At 40.9% G+C, this 15,889-nt stretch overlaps 1 protein-coding gene across 2 annotated transcripts in view; it reads left to right on the forward strand.

Moving 5' to 3' along the window:
• Positions 1-15,889, forward strand: part of Tgs1 (trimethylguanosine synthase 1) — a 36,652-nt gene that overhangs the window by 2,496 nt on the left and 18,267 nt on the right. For both annotated transcript variants that reach the window (XM_041657027.1, XM_041657028.1), the window contains exons 2-7: positions 6,961-7,025; positions 8,334-8,503; positions 8,846-9,662; positions 10,567-10,684; positions 12,652-12,738; positions 15,295-15,469. In XM_041657027.1, coding sequence (XP_041512961.1) covers positions 6,961-7,025; positions 8,334-8,503; positions 8,846-9,662; positions 10,567-10,684; positions 12,652-12,738; positions 15,295-15,469 — 1,432 coding nt within the window. The remainder of the gene's footprint in view (positions 1-6,960; positions 7,026-8,333; positions 8,504-8,845; positions 9,663-10,566; positions 10,685-12,651; positions 12,739-15,294; positions 15,470-15,889) is intronic.

The raw sequence follows: 15,889 nt of genomic DNA on the forward strand, positions 1-15,889 counted from the left end.
CTTTTGGTTGTGCTGTTTTACCACGGCAGCAGAAAGTAATTGGGACAGAAGTTGGTGTCAGAGAGTGGGCTGTCGCTGTGAAGAACCTGGCCGTGTTGGGTTTGGCTTTGTTTCGGGGTGATGTGGAAGACTTTGGGACTTTGACTAGATAAGAGGTTGAGTGCTATAAGAAGAGTTTGGCTGTAGTGTTGAGAGTAAGGCAGACTGTGGAGGCCCGGCTCGAGGGAAACAGGGACTGTAATACTAACTCAGCCAATCCTATGATGTTTTGTTAAAATCTAGCTATTTCCTGCCTGTGTCCTGAGTTGGATTCATTTCTTTTGCAGAGAAACCTTCAGGAGTACATGACATTGAGTCTGATGTGATTGATACTGATTGCCCTTACCCAGGTCGATAATAAAAAAAGAGAGCAGTGGGGAAAAAGGAAATAGAAAATGTAGTTTGGAGAGAAAGGGATCGCTGGACAGCTTATGTTACAGCCCAGGCTGTGGTGGGAGAGAGGCGATAACAGTTAATGAGGTTAGCACAGTTAGGGGAGCCTCCTGCTCTGCACCAGGACAAGTAGAGTGCCATAGGCTTCACCTAGCCAGCTCCTAGCTTGTAAGAGAGAAGGGTTTCAGGTTTCTGCTCCTGAAAAGCAGCTGCTCACAAAAGCTGCTGCAGTTGTGATCCCAGGAGCCCATGATCTATCCCAGCCAAGCAGCAAAGCGCGGCAGTTCTCTATGTGGTGGTAGCTTTGGAGTCATGAAAGGTGTGAGAGAGCGGGGTCCTGGATTCTTCCTGAATGGTTTCAGAGAGCCTCTGAGAGAAGCCAGGCAATTTGTTACATGGCTGGAATCACTGTATAAAGTGAAGGCCCTAAAAAGCTATTGCCTGTAGTGAAAATGAATCCTTAGTGGAGACCCCAGTTAATGAAGATGCTAGAGCCATGAAACATCTGCCAAGACTTAATGCAGGGTCTGGAAATAGCACAAGAGGTGGATGTTGCAGTCAGCAAGGAAGTGGAGGACTGAGCCATCTAAGCCCCCTTTGAAATTAAAAATTCAAGGCACAGGACATGGACCTACAGTCTTGCTTTGGTCCATTGTTTCCTCACTGTGCCCCATTTTTCTTTCTGTGCCACTCTGTATTGCAAGTATATAGCTTGGTTATTGATTTCGCAAGGTGGGTACAGTTAAGAGATTTGTCTTGAGTCACAAAAATCTAAAATATGAACTATAGTTTAAATTCAAAATCTCAACTTTGGTTTCTACTGAATGTGGGTATTCATTTCATGTCATAAAATTGAGCCACGGGCAGGAGAGATGGCTCAGTGGTTCAGAGGACCTGAGTTCAATTCCCAGTAACCACATGGTGGCTCACAACCATCTGTAATGAGATCTGGCACCCTCTTCTGGCCTGCAGGCATACATGGAGGAAGAATGTTGTATACATAATAAATAAAATCTTTAAAAAAAATTAAATTAAACCACAATTGTAGATTAGAGACAGTCTAGGCTTCTACACCATCCTATATATTTGGACCCCCTGCCTACTTCCCTCTCTGTCTCCTCTTTTTCGACCGTTTTCCTTCGGCTTCGTAGGCTGCCTTTTATTCCCTGTAGGCTTTACTCAGAGTTCAGGTTGCTAGGACAGCTTCTTCCTTTTCACACTTACCCCATTTGTTTCTTGTAGACCTCTCGCCAAGGCCATTTCTCCAAAGAAATCTGTCTGTAGAGAAAGTTTATGTCAGTTTCAGTGAGTCAGAAAGTGCAAAAACAACTCTGTGTTACCAGCAACACCCAGAGGCTACTTAGAGACAGCTACTTAGATGAAGACAGAGTGTTTAACTTAAAAGCAAGAAAGAATCTTAGGAAGCTGGGTTGGAGGTTAGAAGATTTTAACACAGAGGTTAAGCATGAATATTCCTAGAAAGAAGACTGCTTATGAAAAGGAAACACACCAAGAACTTGGGATTGTGCTTCTCACAAGTGTCTGCTATGCCTTCTGCAATAGTTATATTAGTTACTTTGTTGCTGCTGCAATAGAACACCATGACCAAAAGCAACTTGCAAGAGTTTATTTTGGAGTACTTTTCCAGAGGAACAGTGCCCGTAATGGAAGGCCCGGCAGCAGGAAACCACAGCAGCAGGAAACCACAGGAACGCAGTCTAGAGGTGGGCATGGCTAAATCCTGCCCCAAGTGATACATTTTGTCCAGCAAGTATGCACCACCTTCCTAAACAGTGCCCCTACCTGGGGACCAGTTTTCAAATACCTGAGCCTATAGAGGACATTGATCATTGAACCACAGCTTTGTGGCACCCACAGGCTCATGACCTCTGTTTGGGTTTGTGTTGTATATGTGTATACAGAGCTTATATATGAATGGGTGCACACACTGTCTGCTTGAGGGGGCCAGAGGAGAATGCCTACTGCTCTCTTCTGTCCCTCTCTGCCTTATTCCTTTCAGATGGAGTCTGTCACTGAAACCCACAGCTTGCTGTTTTGGCCAGACTGACTGACTGGCCATTGACCGTCCTTGCCAAACCCTGGAGTGACAGGCATGCACAGCAGGGGTTCTTAGCTGGAGCTGATTTCTTTGTTTCTCTACCTACCCAATTTGGCTACAATATTGTGGTTTGAATGAGGATGGCCCCATATGTTTGAATCCAGTCACTGGAACTATTTGGGAAGCATTAGGTGTGTCACTGGGGGTGAACTTTGAGGTTTCAGACACCCACACCAGGCCTGGTCAGAATCAGTCTACTTATCTGTGTTGTGTGTCATGATGTGTTGGGTCCCCGTCCCCCTACCTGCTGCCTGAGAATCAGAATGTAGAACTCTCCAGCCACATTCCCATCTGCTTCCTGCCATAATGGTCATAGACTAAGCAAACCCACAACTAATGCTTCATTTTATAAGAGTTGCCTTGGTCGTGGTGTCCCTTGACAGCAGCAGAACTAAGAAGTATCTCAAAGACAGTGTAGAACTTTACAATTCTACTAAAACGTCGAGAAATTAACACAAAATAACCTAATCAGTAAATGGACACATAAGACATTTCTCAAAAGATTAGATACAAATTATCAATAAATGCATGGGAAAATGTTCATCCTTAGACGTAAGGGAAATTTAAAACCCAAACTACTTAGAGATTCCATCCTACTCTGGAATAATTGTTCTTAAGAAAACAAATAACAGTCCTAGCAGTTCTCTAGAATTGAGTGAGAAAAGCTATGGAACTATTGGATGGAATCATCCATTATGAAAATCATCAAAAAAAAACAAAGCTACCTGGTAATCCAGATAGACCACTTCTGGTAATAGAGCCAAAGGAATCTAAGTTCACGTACTATAAAGTAACTGCTTATTATGTATATTGTGGTAGTACTAGTCACAATAACCAAGTTAGGAGTCAGTCTAGGTATCCTTGAACAGATGAACAGGTAAATCAGCTGTGGTCTATAAAGAAAATGAAGTTGTCCCTTGAAAGCAAATGAACTGTGGATAATCATTTTCTCTCAGATGTGGAGTCTAGATTTTATGTATGTGTGCACATATAGGATCTACACAACATTAGAAATGTGGAGTATTTGGTGCATGGTACAATATGTGTGCCAATACTGTACCACTGTAGCTTCCAGGTTGGGGACAGCTAGAGAAAAGGAAAGTGGGTGGCAGGGAGGGGAGCAAAAGATAATGGGGGGACATTAGTGGTGAAAGTAGATGGTAGATTTGAAATCCATCAGTGTGCAATGATTATGCTAATAAAACTTTTTAAAAGAAAGCATTAAAATGCAGAAAATTTACTAGTGAATCTTTGTAGCACTAATAAAACAAAAATAATAAAGCCCCAGAGAAGAAAACTTTAAGCAGGAGAATGAAATGGTTGTATCAGTTTGCCCCAGCCATTACATTAACATTTTTAAAAGATTCAGCTGGTTTATAGAAGGACCACTCAAACTTAGAGTGGGGAAGAGAATATAGTAGTTTCTAGCCTGTTGGGAGGAGGGCTGCTTGTTGATTCCGACTGCCCAGAACCAAAATAATTACACAGAAACTGTATTATTTAAATCACTGCTTGGCCCCTTAGCTCTAGCTTCTTATTGGCTAACTCTTACATATTAATTTAACCCATTTCTATTAATCTGTGTATCACCACAAGGCTGTGGCTTACCAGTTAAAGTTTCAGTGTCTGTCTGCTGCGGACCTACATGGCTTCCTCTGACTCCCTCCTTCTTTTTCCCAGTATCAGCTTAGTTTTCCCTGCCTAGCTCTGTTCCCCTATAGCTCTGCTATAGGCCCAAAGCAGTTCCTTTTTTAACCAGTGATATTCACAGCATACAGAGGGGAATCCCACATCGCTAGCCCAGTATAGGCTTTATAGTAAGACCATATCACAACACAATTTTTAAAATTAGAAACGGCAATAGAAAAGGGATGGGGGGAGGGGATGAGTAGCTCTGGGGATTGGATTGAGAAGAGTAAAGTAAGGGAAAAGCATATAAAGGACAAGAGCCATTCATCAGAATACAAAATATCTATACTATGATGTAAGATTGTGTGCTTAGAATAAGGCCTGCAAGCCTTAGCCTTCATTAACACCTTACCCCTCCAACAGCTATTTCTAAAGGTTGTGGTTTATCAGCACGTTGTAAGGAGTGCTTTTCCTTCTATTTCTGTATATTCATATTTCTTAATGTTGGTGTAGATTTTTTTTCTAAGATAGATTCTCACTATGTATCCCAAGTTAGCCTCACCTCAAACCTGTGTATTCTTCCTGCCTCAGCCTCCAGGATACTGGGATTATAGATGTGTGACACTCTACCTAGCCTGACATTTAGTTCATTGAAAGTTATAGTCCATTGCCGTTGTTGATACTTCTTTTCATACGATCTTTAATGTTCCCAGTGAGAGACCTTTTGGAGTGGCTGTTATTGCCCACATGACATGACATGCCCTTGACACAGATAGCCCAGACTTTTCTGTCCAGGCAAGTTGGTTCTTTTAGTAGGTAGCAGTACTTGCCTTGAGTTTTTTTCCATTATTGTGATGAAAATGGACTGGAATATTTGCAACTTAGAGGAGAAAGGGTTCATTCCAGCTCTCAGCTCCAGGGTTCAGTCTGATGGCAGAAGATACAAAATAATCCCACATTAGTTCAGAATTATGTATAATAAAAGGCTATTTATTTAGGGGAGACTTATGGATCACTGTCCTAGATCACAGTCCTCTGCACGAAGGGGGAGCAGGAACAGATTCTAACAGCCAGAAGTGAGAGCTGGAAGCAAGAGAGCGAACACAGGCTTTACAGCTGCATTTATATATAAGAGACAATGCCCAAGTGGGCTAGTATCGCAGATCTCATTCAGGCCACAGTTGGAAGGGAAAGGCAGTATGAATGCATGCATGCTATTCTGTCCATTTTCAAACTTCAGAATGCCCAAGATCAGACGTGCTGGGGAATGATGCCACCCCCTTGTGGGTAGGCCTCCTACATCAGTTAATGCAATTAAGATAACCCTTACAAATATGGGTCCTTCCAGGGGTTCTGAATCGTGTCAGATTGCCGATTAAAGAACCGTCCCAGAACTTTAAAACTAATACCTGTGTGTTCGTTGTGTTTGTTGTTCCTGTGTCTTCTCAGTACAGGTACACAGTATCCATATGAACTGTAGTATATATAGGAATGTGTGTGTTTGCATATATGTACACATTCAACATTTTAAACTGCTTCTATACTTGCTGTGTATGTAATGCCATGAGTTTATAATACTGAACCAATATCTTGGGTTCTTCACAGCCTTTCAGGTTTCCAAATAATGTCTTGTATTCAATATATTCTTAGCTGACCTCGTTTAACAAGGCAATTCTTAGCTGTCTTCCTCAATATGTTCCCCTATTTGTTCATTTTAGCCATAATGGTAATCATACTGACACTCCATATCTGTGGGTGCCAGTAGACAAAACAAACACTAATGCCTGTGTGAGGCTCCCACTCCTTTCCTTACCCACAGTGCTTGTGTTCCTGGTGGATAGTGGGACTAGCATTTGCACTTTATCTCCTTCCTGTTCACTGTTCTGTGAGTAGCTATCTACCTTATATTTCATAGCAAGCACACAAGAGTTTTATTTTATGAAGTTTATTGTAAGTTCACCAGAAATTAGTATCAATGCCAGGCATTGTCATTCATACCTATAATCCTAGCAGTTGTAATACTCAAAGGGGGTGGTCCTATGGTGAGACCCTATCAAAGAAAGGAGACCGGAGGAGGTAGTTTTCAGCTACAATGTGTAGTACATGTTTATATAGTGTTCTGTAGGTTTATTTTAGTAATGAAATTCCAGTTATAGTAATTAAAAAACTTAGAAATAGGTGTGCTGAGAAAAAGCTGAGTAAGAATTGTGTAATAGATATTCCTCCTATTATAAGTACATTGCAGTATGCATACAGCTTTATATGGGTAAGCTCAACCTTTCCACTATTGGAATATATTTAGATGTTACCAAAAACCATATTTTCCCCCAATATCCAGGAGAAATTCCAGGTGATTTTAAAGGTCAGTAATTCTAAGTGCTATCATATGTTTTATATAGTCAATTTTTACAACTCCGTGAGAGACATTATTGCCTCTATGTAGGTAATAAAAATGCATTAGCAGGGGTTGGAGAGATGGCTCACTGGTTAAGAGCATTGCCTGCTCTTCCAAAGATCCTGAGTTCAATTCCCAGAAACCACATGGTGGCTCACAACCATCTGTAATGCGGTCTGGTGCCCTCTTCTGGCCTGCAGGCATACACACAGATAGAATACTGTATACATAACAAATAAATATTTTTTTAAAAAAAATGCTTTAGCAGGTTACTATTCTATTTTTTTTTAACCATTTTATTAGCTAATCTTTTGACTGTTAACCCATTCTTCTTTCCGGGTTTATAGTTAACTTATTCCAATGGACTATTTATTTTGCTTCACAGGGATCGAAAACTATACAACTTGGGGTTAAAAGGCTACTATGTCAGAAGCAGTGACAATAATGCAGGTAATGTAAAGAAGACTGCACGGCCCTTTTATTTATATATATTTATGTATATAACTTGTGCCGATATGTTGTGCTTGCTGGCATAAAGTGGTGAATAGCATGAGTAGTAAGCAAATCTGTAATTGTAGACCCTGCCTTCACACTTGCGTGCGTACACATTTTAGATCCCCGTCAAAGCTGTCTTTTCTTTTCCTGTAGCTCGTATTGGCTTGGCTTAGACTTTCCTTTTTCCGCCATTCCTTCCTGATTTGTAACTATTAGCCTGGAATGTGAAACGTTTTTAAGCCTTTCTTTTTTTTTTTTTTTTAACTTTATGATACTGGTATTTTGCCTGCGTGTATGTAAGTGTGCTGCAAGCATGGAGCACCCTTAGAAATGAGAAGGCACCAGTCCCCCGATCTGTAATCCCAGGTGGTGTGGGCTACCATTTGGGGTTGAGAACCCAGCCCTGACCCCCCAGGAGAGCAGCCAGTCCACTGAGCCATGTCTCCAGCCTGAATTTGAAGTTTAGAAAAGCAGAAAACATGAAGTCCTCTGTCTGATTTCTACAGTAAAGGTAGATTAGGATGAATCCCTAGCAACCATCTCCACCTAGCCGTTTGCCTGAAGTACTGTGACTTCACGTTATACCTTCTCAGACTTCCCTAGTCCGTTTCTCCTCCCACATAACCTTAGGTTTCTCAGAGTGAGCAGAACTGCAGCACAAGTTAAAGCCAGACCGCCCAGCGTGGTCTGTCAGAGTTGCCTTCCAATACTTTCTCAAAGATGGAGCAAGGCTTCTTCCTGTGCTGTGGAAATAAGGGTTCTGTGAGCACTAGACTGCGACTGAACCTGACAAGATGTGTTCTCATGAGAGGACCACAGAATTAGTAGATCTGTGCTGGCCTGGACTTTCGCAATTTTGTTAGATGGAGTAGTTAGTGGAATACCCTTCACTGCTTAGCTAGGTGTCTTTTTTTTTCTCAGTGAAGAAGCTCTTTGGTAGAATTTCATACATGAGATTTCTTTATTGATGTCTATTTCTGTTGTCTGAATTCTGAAGTTGGAGTATTTTTCTTTTTTATTGAGTCGAAAATGTGTGTGTATGTGGGTTTTTTGTGTGCTTTGTGTTGTTTTTTGAGGCAGAGTCACTATATATAGATCAGCTGGCCTGAAACTTTGTTTATTTTTGAGTTTTTGGTTTTTTTAATATGTAAAACAAGTGTGGGCAAATCATGTAAGTGTTCTGGATCTCAGATCCTGAAATGGGGATAAGAAAGGCTGCTTTTCCATTTTCCCTACAATGAAGCTAACAGATGCTGTCTGTAGGAGACCAAGCTACAGAAGAAGAGGAAGATGATCATTCCCTTGGCGCCACAGAATCACACAGCAAAGACATGAGCCCAGATGAAAGTGAACTTGATTCAGAGGCCAAACTCATGAGAAGTATGGGATTGCCAATTCAGTTTGGAAGAGTGTCTGCCCATAAGAGTTTTGAGGTATTAATCTATTTTTACTATTTCTATGTCTTGCTTTTCAAAAAAAAAAAAAACAGTGTAACATATTCTGTTTTTATTTACAATCAAATTCATTCATTGTTAGAACATTTTACTCATATATATTATAACTAAATGGCAAGTTGGGATAGATCCCATGTGTAACTTGAATTCTTCATAAGAATCGCTTGTGTATTAAAGACCCACCTGGGAGTTTGGGTGCGGTTTTGGTTATATTACTCTTCGAATAGACTCAGGCTTGTTATCTTTGCTCTGATGTAAGTGTCTGTGAATACTAGAAATAGTTATAGTGGACTCAGGCATGTTATCCTTGCTCTGATGTAGGTGTCTATGAATACTAAAAATAAATTTAAAGTGAAGCAGAAAAGGAGAAAGCACCAGAAGAAGTACTTGGATGAAATGATCCAAGAGTCGTGGAGAGATGACTGTGAAGACGATGATGCTGTAGTGTCAGATGACCCACCATCAGTTGAGCACTGTGACAGCAGCAGAACATGTGAACTCCAGAGCAAAACAGATACCGAGACAGAAAACCTTGCCGTTGAAACTACACCGTCACCAAAGCTAGAGGTCACAGAGAACTGGGAAAGGTATTGGAATGTATATGGAGAAGGGCTGTTGTGGCAAAGCTGGCAGGAAAAGCATCCAGATCAGACACAATCTTCTGAACCTTGGAACCTCCCCGATACAAAGGAAGAATGGGAGCAACATTATAGTCAGCTTTATTGGTATTATCTGGAACAGTTTCGGTATTGGGAAGCTCAGGGTTGGACTTTTGCAGCCTCACAAGACAGTGGTCTAGATGCTGATGCTCAAACAGAAGCTGACAGAAGAGACGAGAGCGGCATGAAAGTGGATTTACTGACTCATTCGTCTTCACCTAACACCGCTGATGATGAAAGCTCTGGCTCAAACGATAAAGATCATGATGACATACTTGCTGGAATTAACAATATAATTCTGAGTTCTGAGGAAGTAGAACAGAGCCAGTTAGAGTCCTCCATACACTGTGACAAGCAGCAGCTGAGTGAGAGTAGCAGCGGCAAAGAGTGTCCTGCCTCTGGAGGACATGACCCCAGTAATGGAACACCCAAGGAAAGTAATGCATCTGGGGACAGAAGCACAGACCAACCAGCTCAAGGTAGGCTGGCTGTCCAGACTTTCTCTTTCAGGTAATGGTTATCAAGCAGTCTACTAAGTCTCATGCAATAGCCAGCTTTATTTAGAGTATTAGACAGTTTATACTCTGAGGAATAAAAGAGAGTCACTTGAGCAAAGTGTATCACAAGGACAAGGTGCAGGTAGCAAAAAACGTGGTTTTCCATAGGCGCATAAAAAGATAATAATAGCCAGTTGTAATGAATAATCTGAAATAAACTCCTATCTGCTACATCTGGGAGGAGCATGGAAATACGTTCCAAGACTCTTGGAAGATGTTCCAATATCTCCCTACTGTTGACCTTAAGAAATGTGCCTGCCAGGTCAGTGGGAGGGCCCAGCAGGTAAAGGCACTTGCCTAGCAACCTGAGTGTGAGCTCCAGAATCCACATAGTTGGAGGACCTACTCCTACAGGTTGTCCTGTGACCTCAACACTCAGGTCATGCATACTTCCTCCCCATCCCACCCATTCAGATTAATTGATTTTTTAGGAAAATGAATATACCTGCCAGCAGTTACCAGAAAGGTAAGGTTGTAGCCTGTAGAGTGCTTTGTATAGATCTGAACAAAGTAGTTTTAGTTTGCTTTTTAAAGCACAGCTGTGCTTCATTTAGGTAGGGAGATGAAGTTCTGGGTGCTTTCTTACCAGGTGATCTCATGCTCTGTATACAGCAGAGGACGCTAAAATGAGTTGAGTTGTGATGAGATCACGTGAAACCACCATTGACTGTTCAAATACACAGTGCCTTATAGACTGAAAATACCTGACTATGTAGTTAGATCATGAAGCCTTTAATCTTACCAGGCATAGCTATAATTACTCCTTTGGAGATAATAGAAAAATTGCCAGGCCTCAAGGAAGATACACTATAATCTCTCTCCTTAGAGTTGAAGGAGTCTTCAGGACCAGACACAGGCAAAGATCCAGCATACCCTAACAGGGCTGATGGTAATGAGAGTGATGATGATCCACCTGAGCAGAAGCCCAGCAGAGTGAAGAGAGGGTAAGTTACCCATGACCTAGCCTGCAACTCTGTACTGTAAACAAAAGGGGGATCTATGGGTCAGGCTTTTAGACACAGTCGTATCCTAATTCTGCCCATCATAACTCTAAATTTATTAGTTCCTCATCTATAAAATGAGACTGCTAGGTTGCCTGGAGCTCTCCACAGTGTGTGACAGTAATTATTGAAGTTCATACTGTAAAGTCCAGTATGTACAAGTGCAGGCACTGTAGATAGAAGAAATGGATAGATCACTACAGAATTGGAGCATTAGTTGGAGATATTGCATTTCTTTGTCGTGTTCCACATAAGACTTTCCTTCCAGATAGCATCTAGAACAGTGATGTGCAAACTCTGAAGTCTGAGTAACTTCGTTCAGAAAGCATGCCACTGCTACTGCTGCCTTACCTCACCTAGTAAACTTCGCTTATTAATTGTCCGCTATTTGGTACCAGTTCCTAGGGGAACTTTGTGCTTATATTTAGTAGGTACTCAATAAAGTAATGAGTTTGGCTCACTTGGAAAACAAACAGTCATTTCTTGCTGTGTTCTGCTTGATGCTATCTATGAGTCATGTAATCAGGGTTTCTAATAAAGGCACCTGTTTAAGGCACTTGTTGATTCTGTGATGAAAAAAGCTTGGCAAAAAGGCTTGTTTGGACTAGGGGTTTGAGTACAGCCCCATCATAGCAGGGGAGGCATATCGATGGAAGCAACTCGGTGGGGTTTTGACTGTAGACACCTGAGCTGTTTGCATTGCATTGATAAGCAGAGAGAGATAAGAACTAGTTCTTTTTTTTTCTTTTTCTTTTTTTCTCCTGTCTGAGATCCCATTTGGAGTGGTTCTTCCCTCCCTGTCAGAACTCTAGGAAACCCCTCATAGACATAGACAGAGGTATGTTTTCTAAATGTTCCAAGTTAATAAAGTCGAAAGTAAAGATTTACCATCACAGGCCCAAGTGGTAGAGTCTCCTAAGTGCAGCCACTTAGCGCCTGCACCACAGCCTTACTTAAAAATTGCTTTCTAGGGGGCTGGAGAGATGGCTCAGCGGTTAAGAGCATTGCCTGCTCTTCCAAAGGTCCTGAGTTCAATTCCCAGCAACCACATGGTGGCTCACAACCATCTGTAATGAGGTCTGGTGCCCTCTTCTGGACAACAGGCATACATGCAGACAGAATATTGTATACATAATAAATAAATGTTAAAAAAAAAAAACTTTAAAAAAAAATTGCTTTCTAGTTCCATTTATGTGTATATTCAGAAGGTGGTGCGTGAGGTACCCAAGGAGGCCAGAAGAGGGCATCAAATTCCTTGGCGTTAGAGTCCCAGGTGGTTGTGATTTTCTCAGTGTGGGTGCTGGAAACAACATTGGTCTTCTGAGAGCTGTAAGTGCTCTTAACCTCTGAGCCCCCATCGTATTCCTAGTAACATTTCTTCTATTTAAAAAAAATTGGCCCAATTGATACTTCACAACTTTTTTTTTTAATTTTCGCTACAGAAAATTAATGTCAGGCTTCAGCTTTTGCTGGGGTTTTTCCAAAGGCAACCCAAGAAATACATATTTATACCATCTTCAGGATTAGAGGTAGAATACTTAAAGACTTTAGGACCGGGGACTGGAGAGGTGTTCTGTAGTTAAGAGCACTTGCTGCTTTTCCGAAGGACCTGAGTTAGGTCCCAAGCACCCTAAGTATCAGACAGCTCACAACAGCTTCAGAGCACCTGAGCCTACTCTCTGCCTCCATAGGCACCTGTATTCACATGCACACACACCTACATAGATAGATACACATGCATGCGATTGTAAATAAAATCTCTAAGTTGAAAGGGTATGATGCTTGTTAGTATGCTTCAAACACTGCCGAGTACATTGAGTACCTTCTCCAGACCTCCAGGTTTGTGTGATACTGTTCACTCTGAAAGGGGTGGCTTATCACTATTTTTGTTTTTATTTTTGCTTTTTTAGCCATGAATTGGACATTGATGAAAACCCAGATACAGAAGTTGATGACAATGGTTTCCTTCTAGGATTCAAGCATGGCTCAGGACAAAAGTAAGAGCTGTCTCTAGAAATCCTAATAACTTCTCTTTGATATTCATGTCAAGTGTGTGTGTGTGTGAACTGTATTGATAACATTGCAAATAATACAATACAACACCAACTTCTGTTAGAAGATTAACAGTAAAAATCGTATTATATATTTGATGTATTCTCTGTTTCACAGATAAGCAGCTGGAGGTCACAGACATTTTGTCCAATCTAGATCACATTTCACAAAGGGCTTAAGCTCAGATGTTAGAATTTCTAATTAAGGTTCCCACCTGGCATCTTGTTGCACTACCCCTCTGTGCTTCTAAAGACTAGGAAGCATACCATGTAGCCAATAGATGAAAATTCCGATGTTTCATAACTGGGTACATAGGTTACTTAAAGTAGGATGCCTAATGCATAGTTCACAGCTTGCTTTGCACAGCTGATGCTGTTTTCCCTTTCTTTCTGACACACACAGCATTTATACCTCATCCTTTTAGTGAATGTATCGTATTCAATTCTCCATCCACAGTAGTACCATCCAGGTTATTCCCTAAGATCAAAGCATGATGTCTATTACCCATGCATCCCATTGTTCTCTCCTTGATGGCAAGGTCAGTACATTGTGTGGCCATACCAAAATTTGTTCAGTCATTTGCCTTTTAAAGGGCATTTGGGTTGTTGCTTATCTTATGCTATTACACATAAACAAAATGTGTAATAGCTGTGAAAATTTGTGTCTAGAAACCTAAGTTTTCTCTAGGTTTCAGTGCCCAGATGTTAAAGCGAAATAACTGATTTTATCTCATGACAGCAAGACTTAGCTGAGTGGGTAAGACAGCCTCAGTATGTACTGTGGAAGTCAGCTTTTCCTGTTCTTTTGATTACATGTTTCTAAGGGTTCAGACTTAGAGTCACATATGTGTTAGGAAATAACCTGTGTATCATGAATTCTGCAGGGAAAGAAAATGAGAATGGCTTCGTGATCAGTGTATAAATTGACTCCAGATTAGTTCAAATATACATACTTAAAACTAAAATCAGTAAATCACTTCTAAAGTTACCTCTTAGGTACAAAAGACAGTAGTAGCTTGTATAGTCACATTAGGCTAAAGAGGGTGCAGTTTTACAATGCATATAAAATTAGTTTAAACTTCTGTTTAGCTCTTGGTAGTATACACTTACAGAGGTAAATTTTATTGCCTGGGAGTTAACTTTTGTCTCTTCTATTTAGAAATAGAATTCTATTTAAAAGAGAAAGATTATTTTGTGATGACTTGAGGAAATTTTGTGGGACTTGATACATCAATGAAAACTGCGGCCAACAGATAAAATCTCAACAATGGAATCAGATCTTCTCTAGACTAAGCTGTTCTTTGTTGTATGGAGGCCCCTTGTACCTGGCTGCTCAGCCCCAAAATAACCACACAGAAATTATATTAATTAAATCACTGCTAGACCCATTAGCTCTAGCTTCTTATTGGCTAACTCATACATCTTAATTTAACCTATTTCTATTAATCTGTGTATCACCACGTGACTGGCTTACAGGGTAAAGTTTCAGCGTCTGCCTCCAGTGGGGCTACATGGCTTCTCTCTTGACTCTACCCTTCTTTCTCCCAGCATTTAATTTAGTTTTCCCCACCTAGTTCTGTTCTGCCCTGCTATAGGGACAAAGCAGTTTTTTTTATTAACCAGTGCTATTCACAACATAGAGAGGGGAATCTTTACATTAATTGGAACATCTCCAAATATGTTTTGAAGCCTGTAGCACAATTAATAAAAACACAGAGACAGATATTGGGGTTCATCCTGAAGGTCAGAAAAGCAAAACAGCCAGCCTTTTGCTCTTACCTCTATTTCAGCCCGAAATGGCAATCCTGCCTCCAGGTACTTCAGAATGAGACTGTGTCTGAGAGCTGTTTCCCCCACATCCCCTTATATTCCTCTGTAGGACTGGGATTAAGGTGTGCACCACTACTGCCCAGTTTCAGTGGCAAACTAGTGTGGCTACTGGGATTAGAGGTGTGTGTCACCACTGTCTGGTCTGCAAGACTGACTGGTGGGGCTGTTTTACTCTCTGATCTTCAGGCAATCTTTATTAAAATACAAATGAAATGCCACTGCAAAAGCCTTTGTCATCACTATAAGGAAAGTTTCCCTAACAAGGAAATGCATTTTTGTTTTATTTTTGCAGTCGGCTAGAGTTTCTACTTTATAATCTACAGTAGAAATGTATTTTAGTTATGGTGGTGTACACTTATAATCCCAGCTTTCAAGAATTTCAGGCAAGAGAATCAAGAATTTAAGACAAACCTGGGCTACATCATATAACCCTATCTCAAACAGAAAAAAAATCGGCTTGCTAGTCTAATCATTAGTGTAAGAAATTGTAAGTAATATGTGATCTCATTTTCAAAATTTATGAAGATTAAAATGGTGCTTAAAACAAGCAAATACTAATGAAAATCATTAATTTTGGTTAATTTGATTTTGGGGGTTTTGTTGTGTGCTTTTCTATATGGGAAAGTTTTTCTAGAATTTAACATGTGAGTCACTTCTTTTGGTCTGATCCAGATATGGTGGAATCCAAAATTTCAGTCATCGGCAGGTCAGATATCTAGAGAAGAACTTGAAATACAAGTCAAAGTACCTGGATATGCGCAAGCAGATGACTGTGAAGAACAAACACATCCGGTTCACAGAAGAGTTGGGGAAACCCCTTCTCAAGAAGAGTAAAGTGCGAAATAAGGTGTGCACACGCTTGCCCTGGCTGACACAATCACAGTTTGTAACTTGGCTCCTCCTTCAAAATCGAGGGGTACCTCTATTGTTGTTCTCTGGCTTTATGAAGGTATATATTACATAGACTGGATTGGGAGCGGGGAGGAAATCGAGGTAATATGAAGAAAGGTGTTTGAAACTGCGACATTAGAGCACCTAGGAAGGTAAGCCAGCTGGATTGTTTTGCCCGTGTAGTACAGGCAAGGACAAGGGGAAGTTTTTTGACCTGTATCACACAAAGTGGAATCTGAACTCATCCAAGATTGGTCACACTTAGAAGTCAGGCTTGACCCAAGAGTGTTGCATACAAGCCCACATATTTGATTCTCACTGTAACTGCAAAGTTCAAGATCCCTCCTGGTCTTTGCTATCAAGAAATAGAAAACAA

The sequence above is a fragment of the Microtus oregoni genome, unplaced genomic scaffold (genome assembly GCF_018167655.1).
Source record: "Microtus oregoni isolate MIOR12 unplaced genomic scaffold, Mior012 000008F_ref0000371, whole genome shotgun sequence".
Lineage (NCBI taxonomy): Eukaryota > Metazoa > Chordata > Mammalia > Rodentia > Cricetidae > Microtus > Microtus oregoni.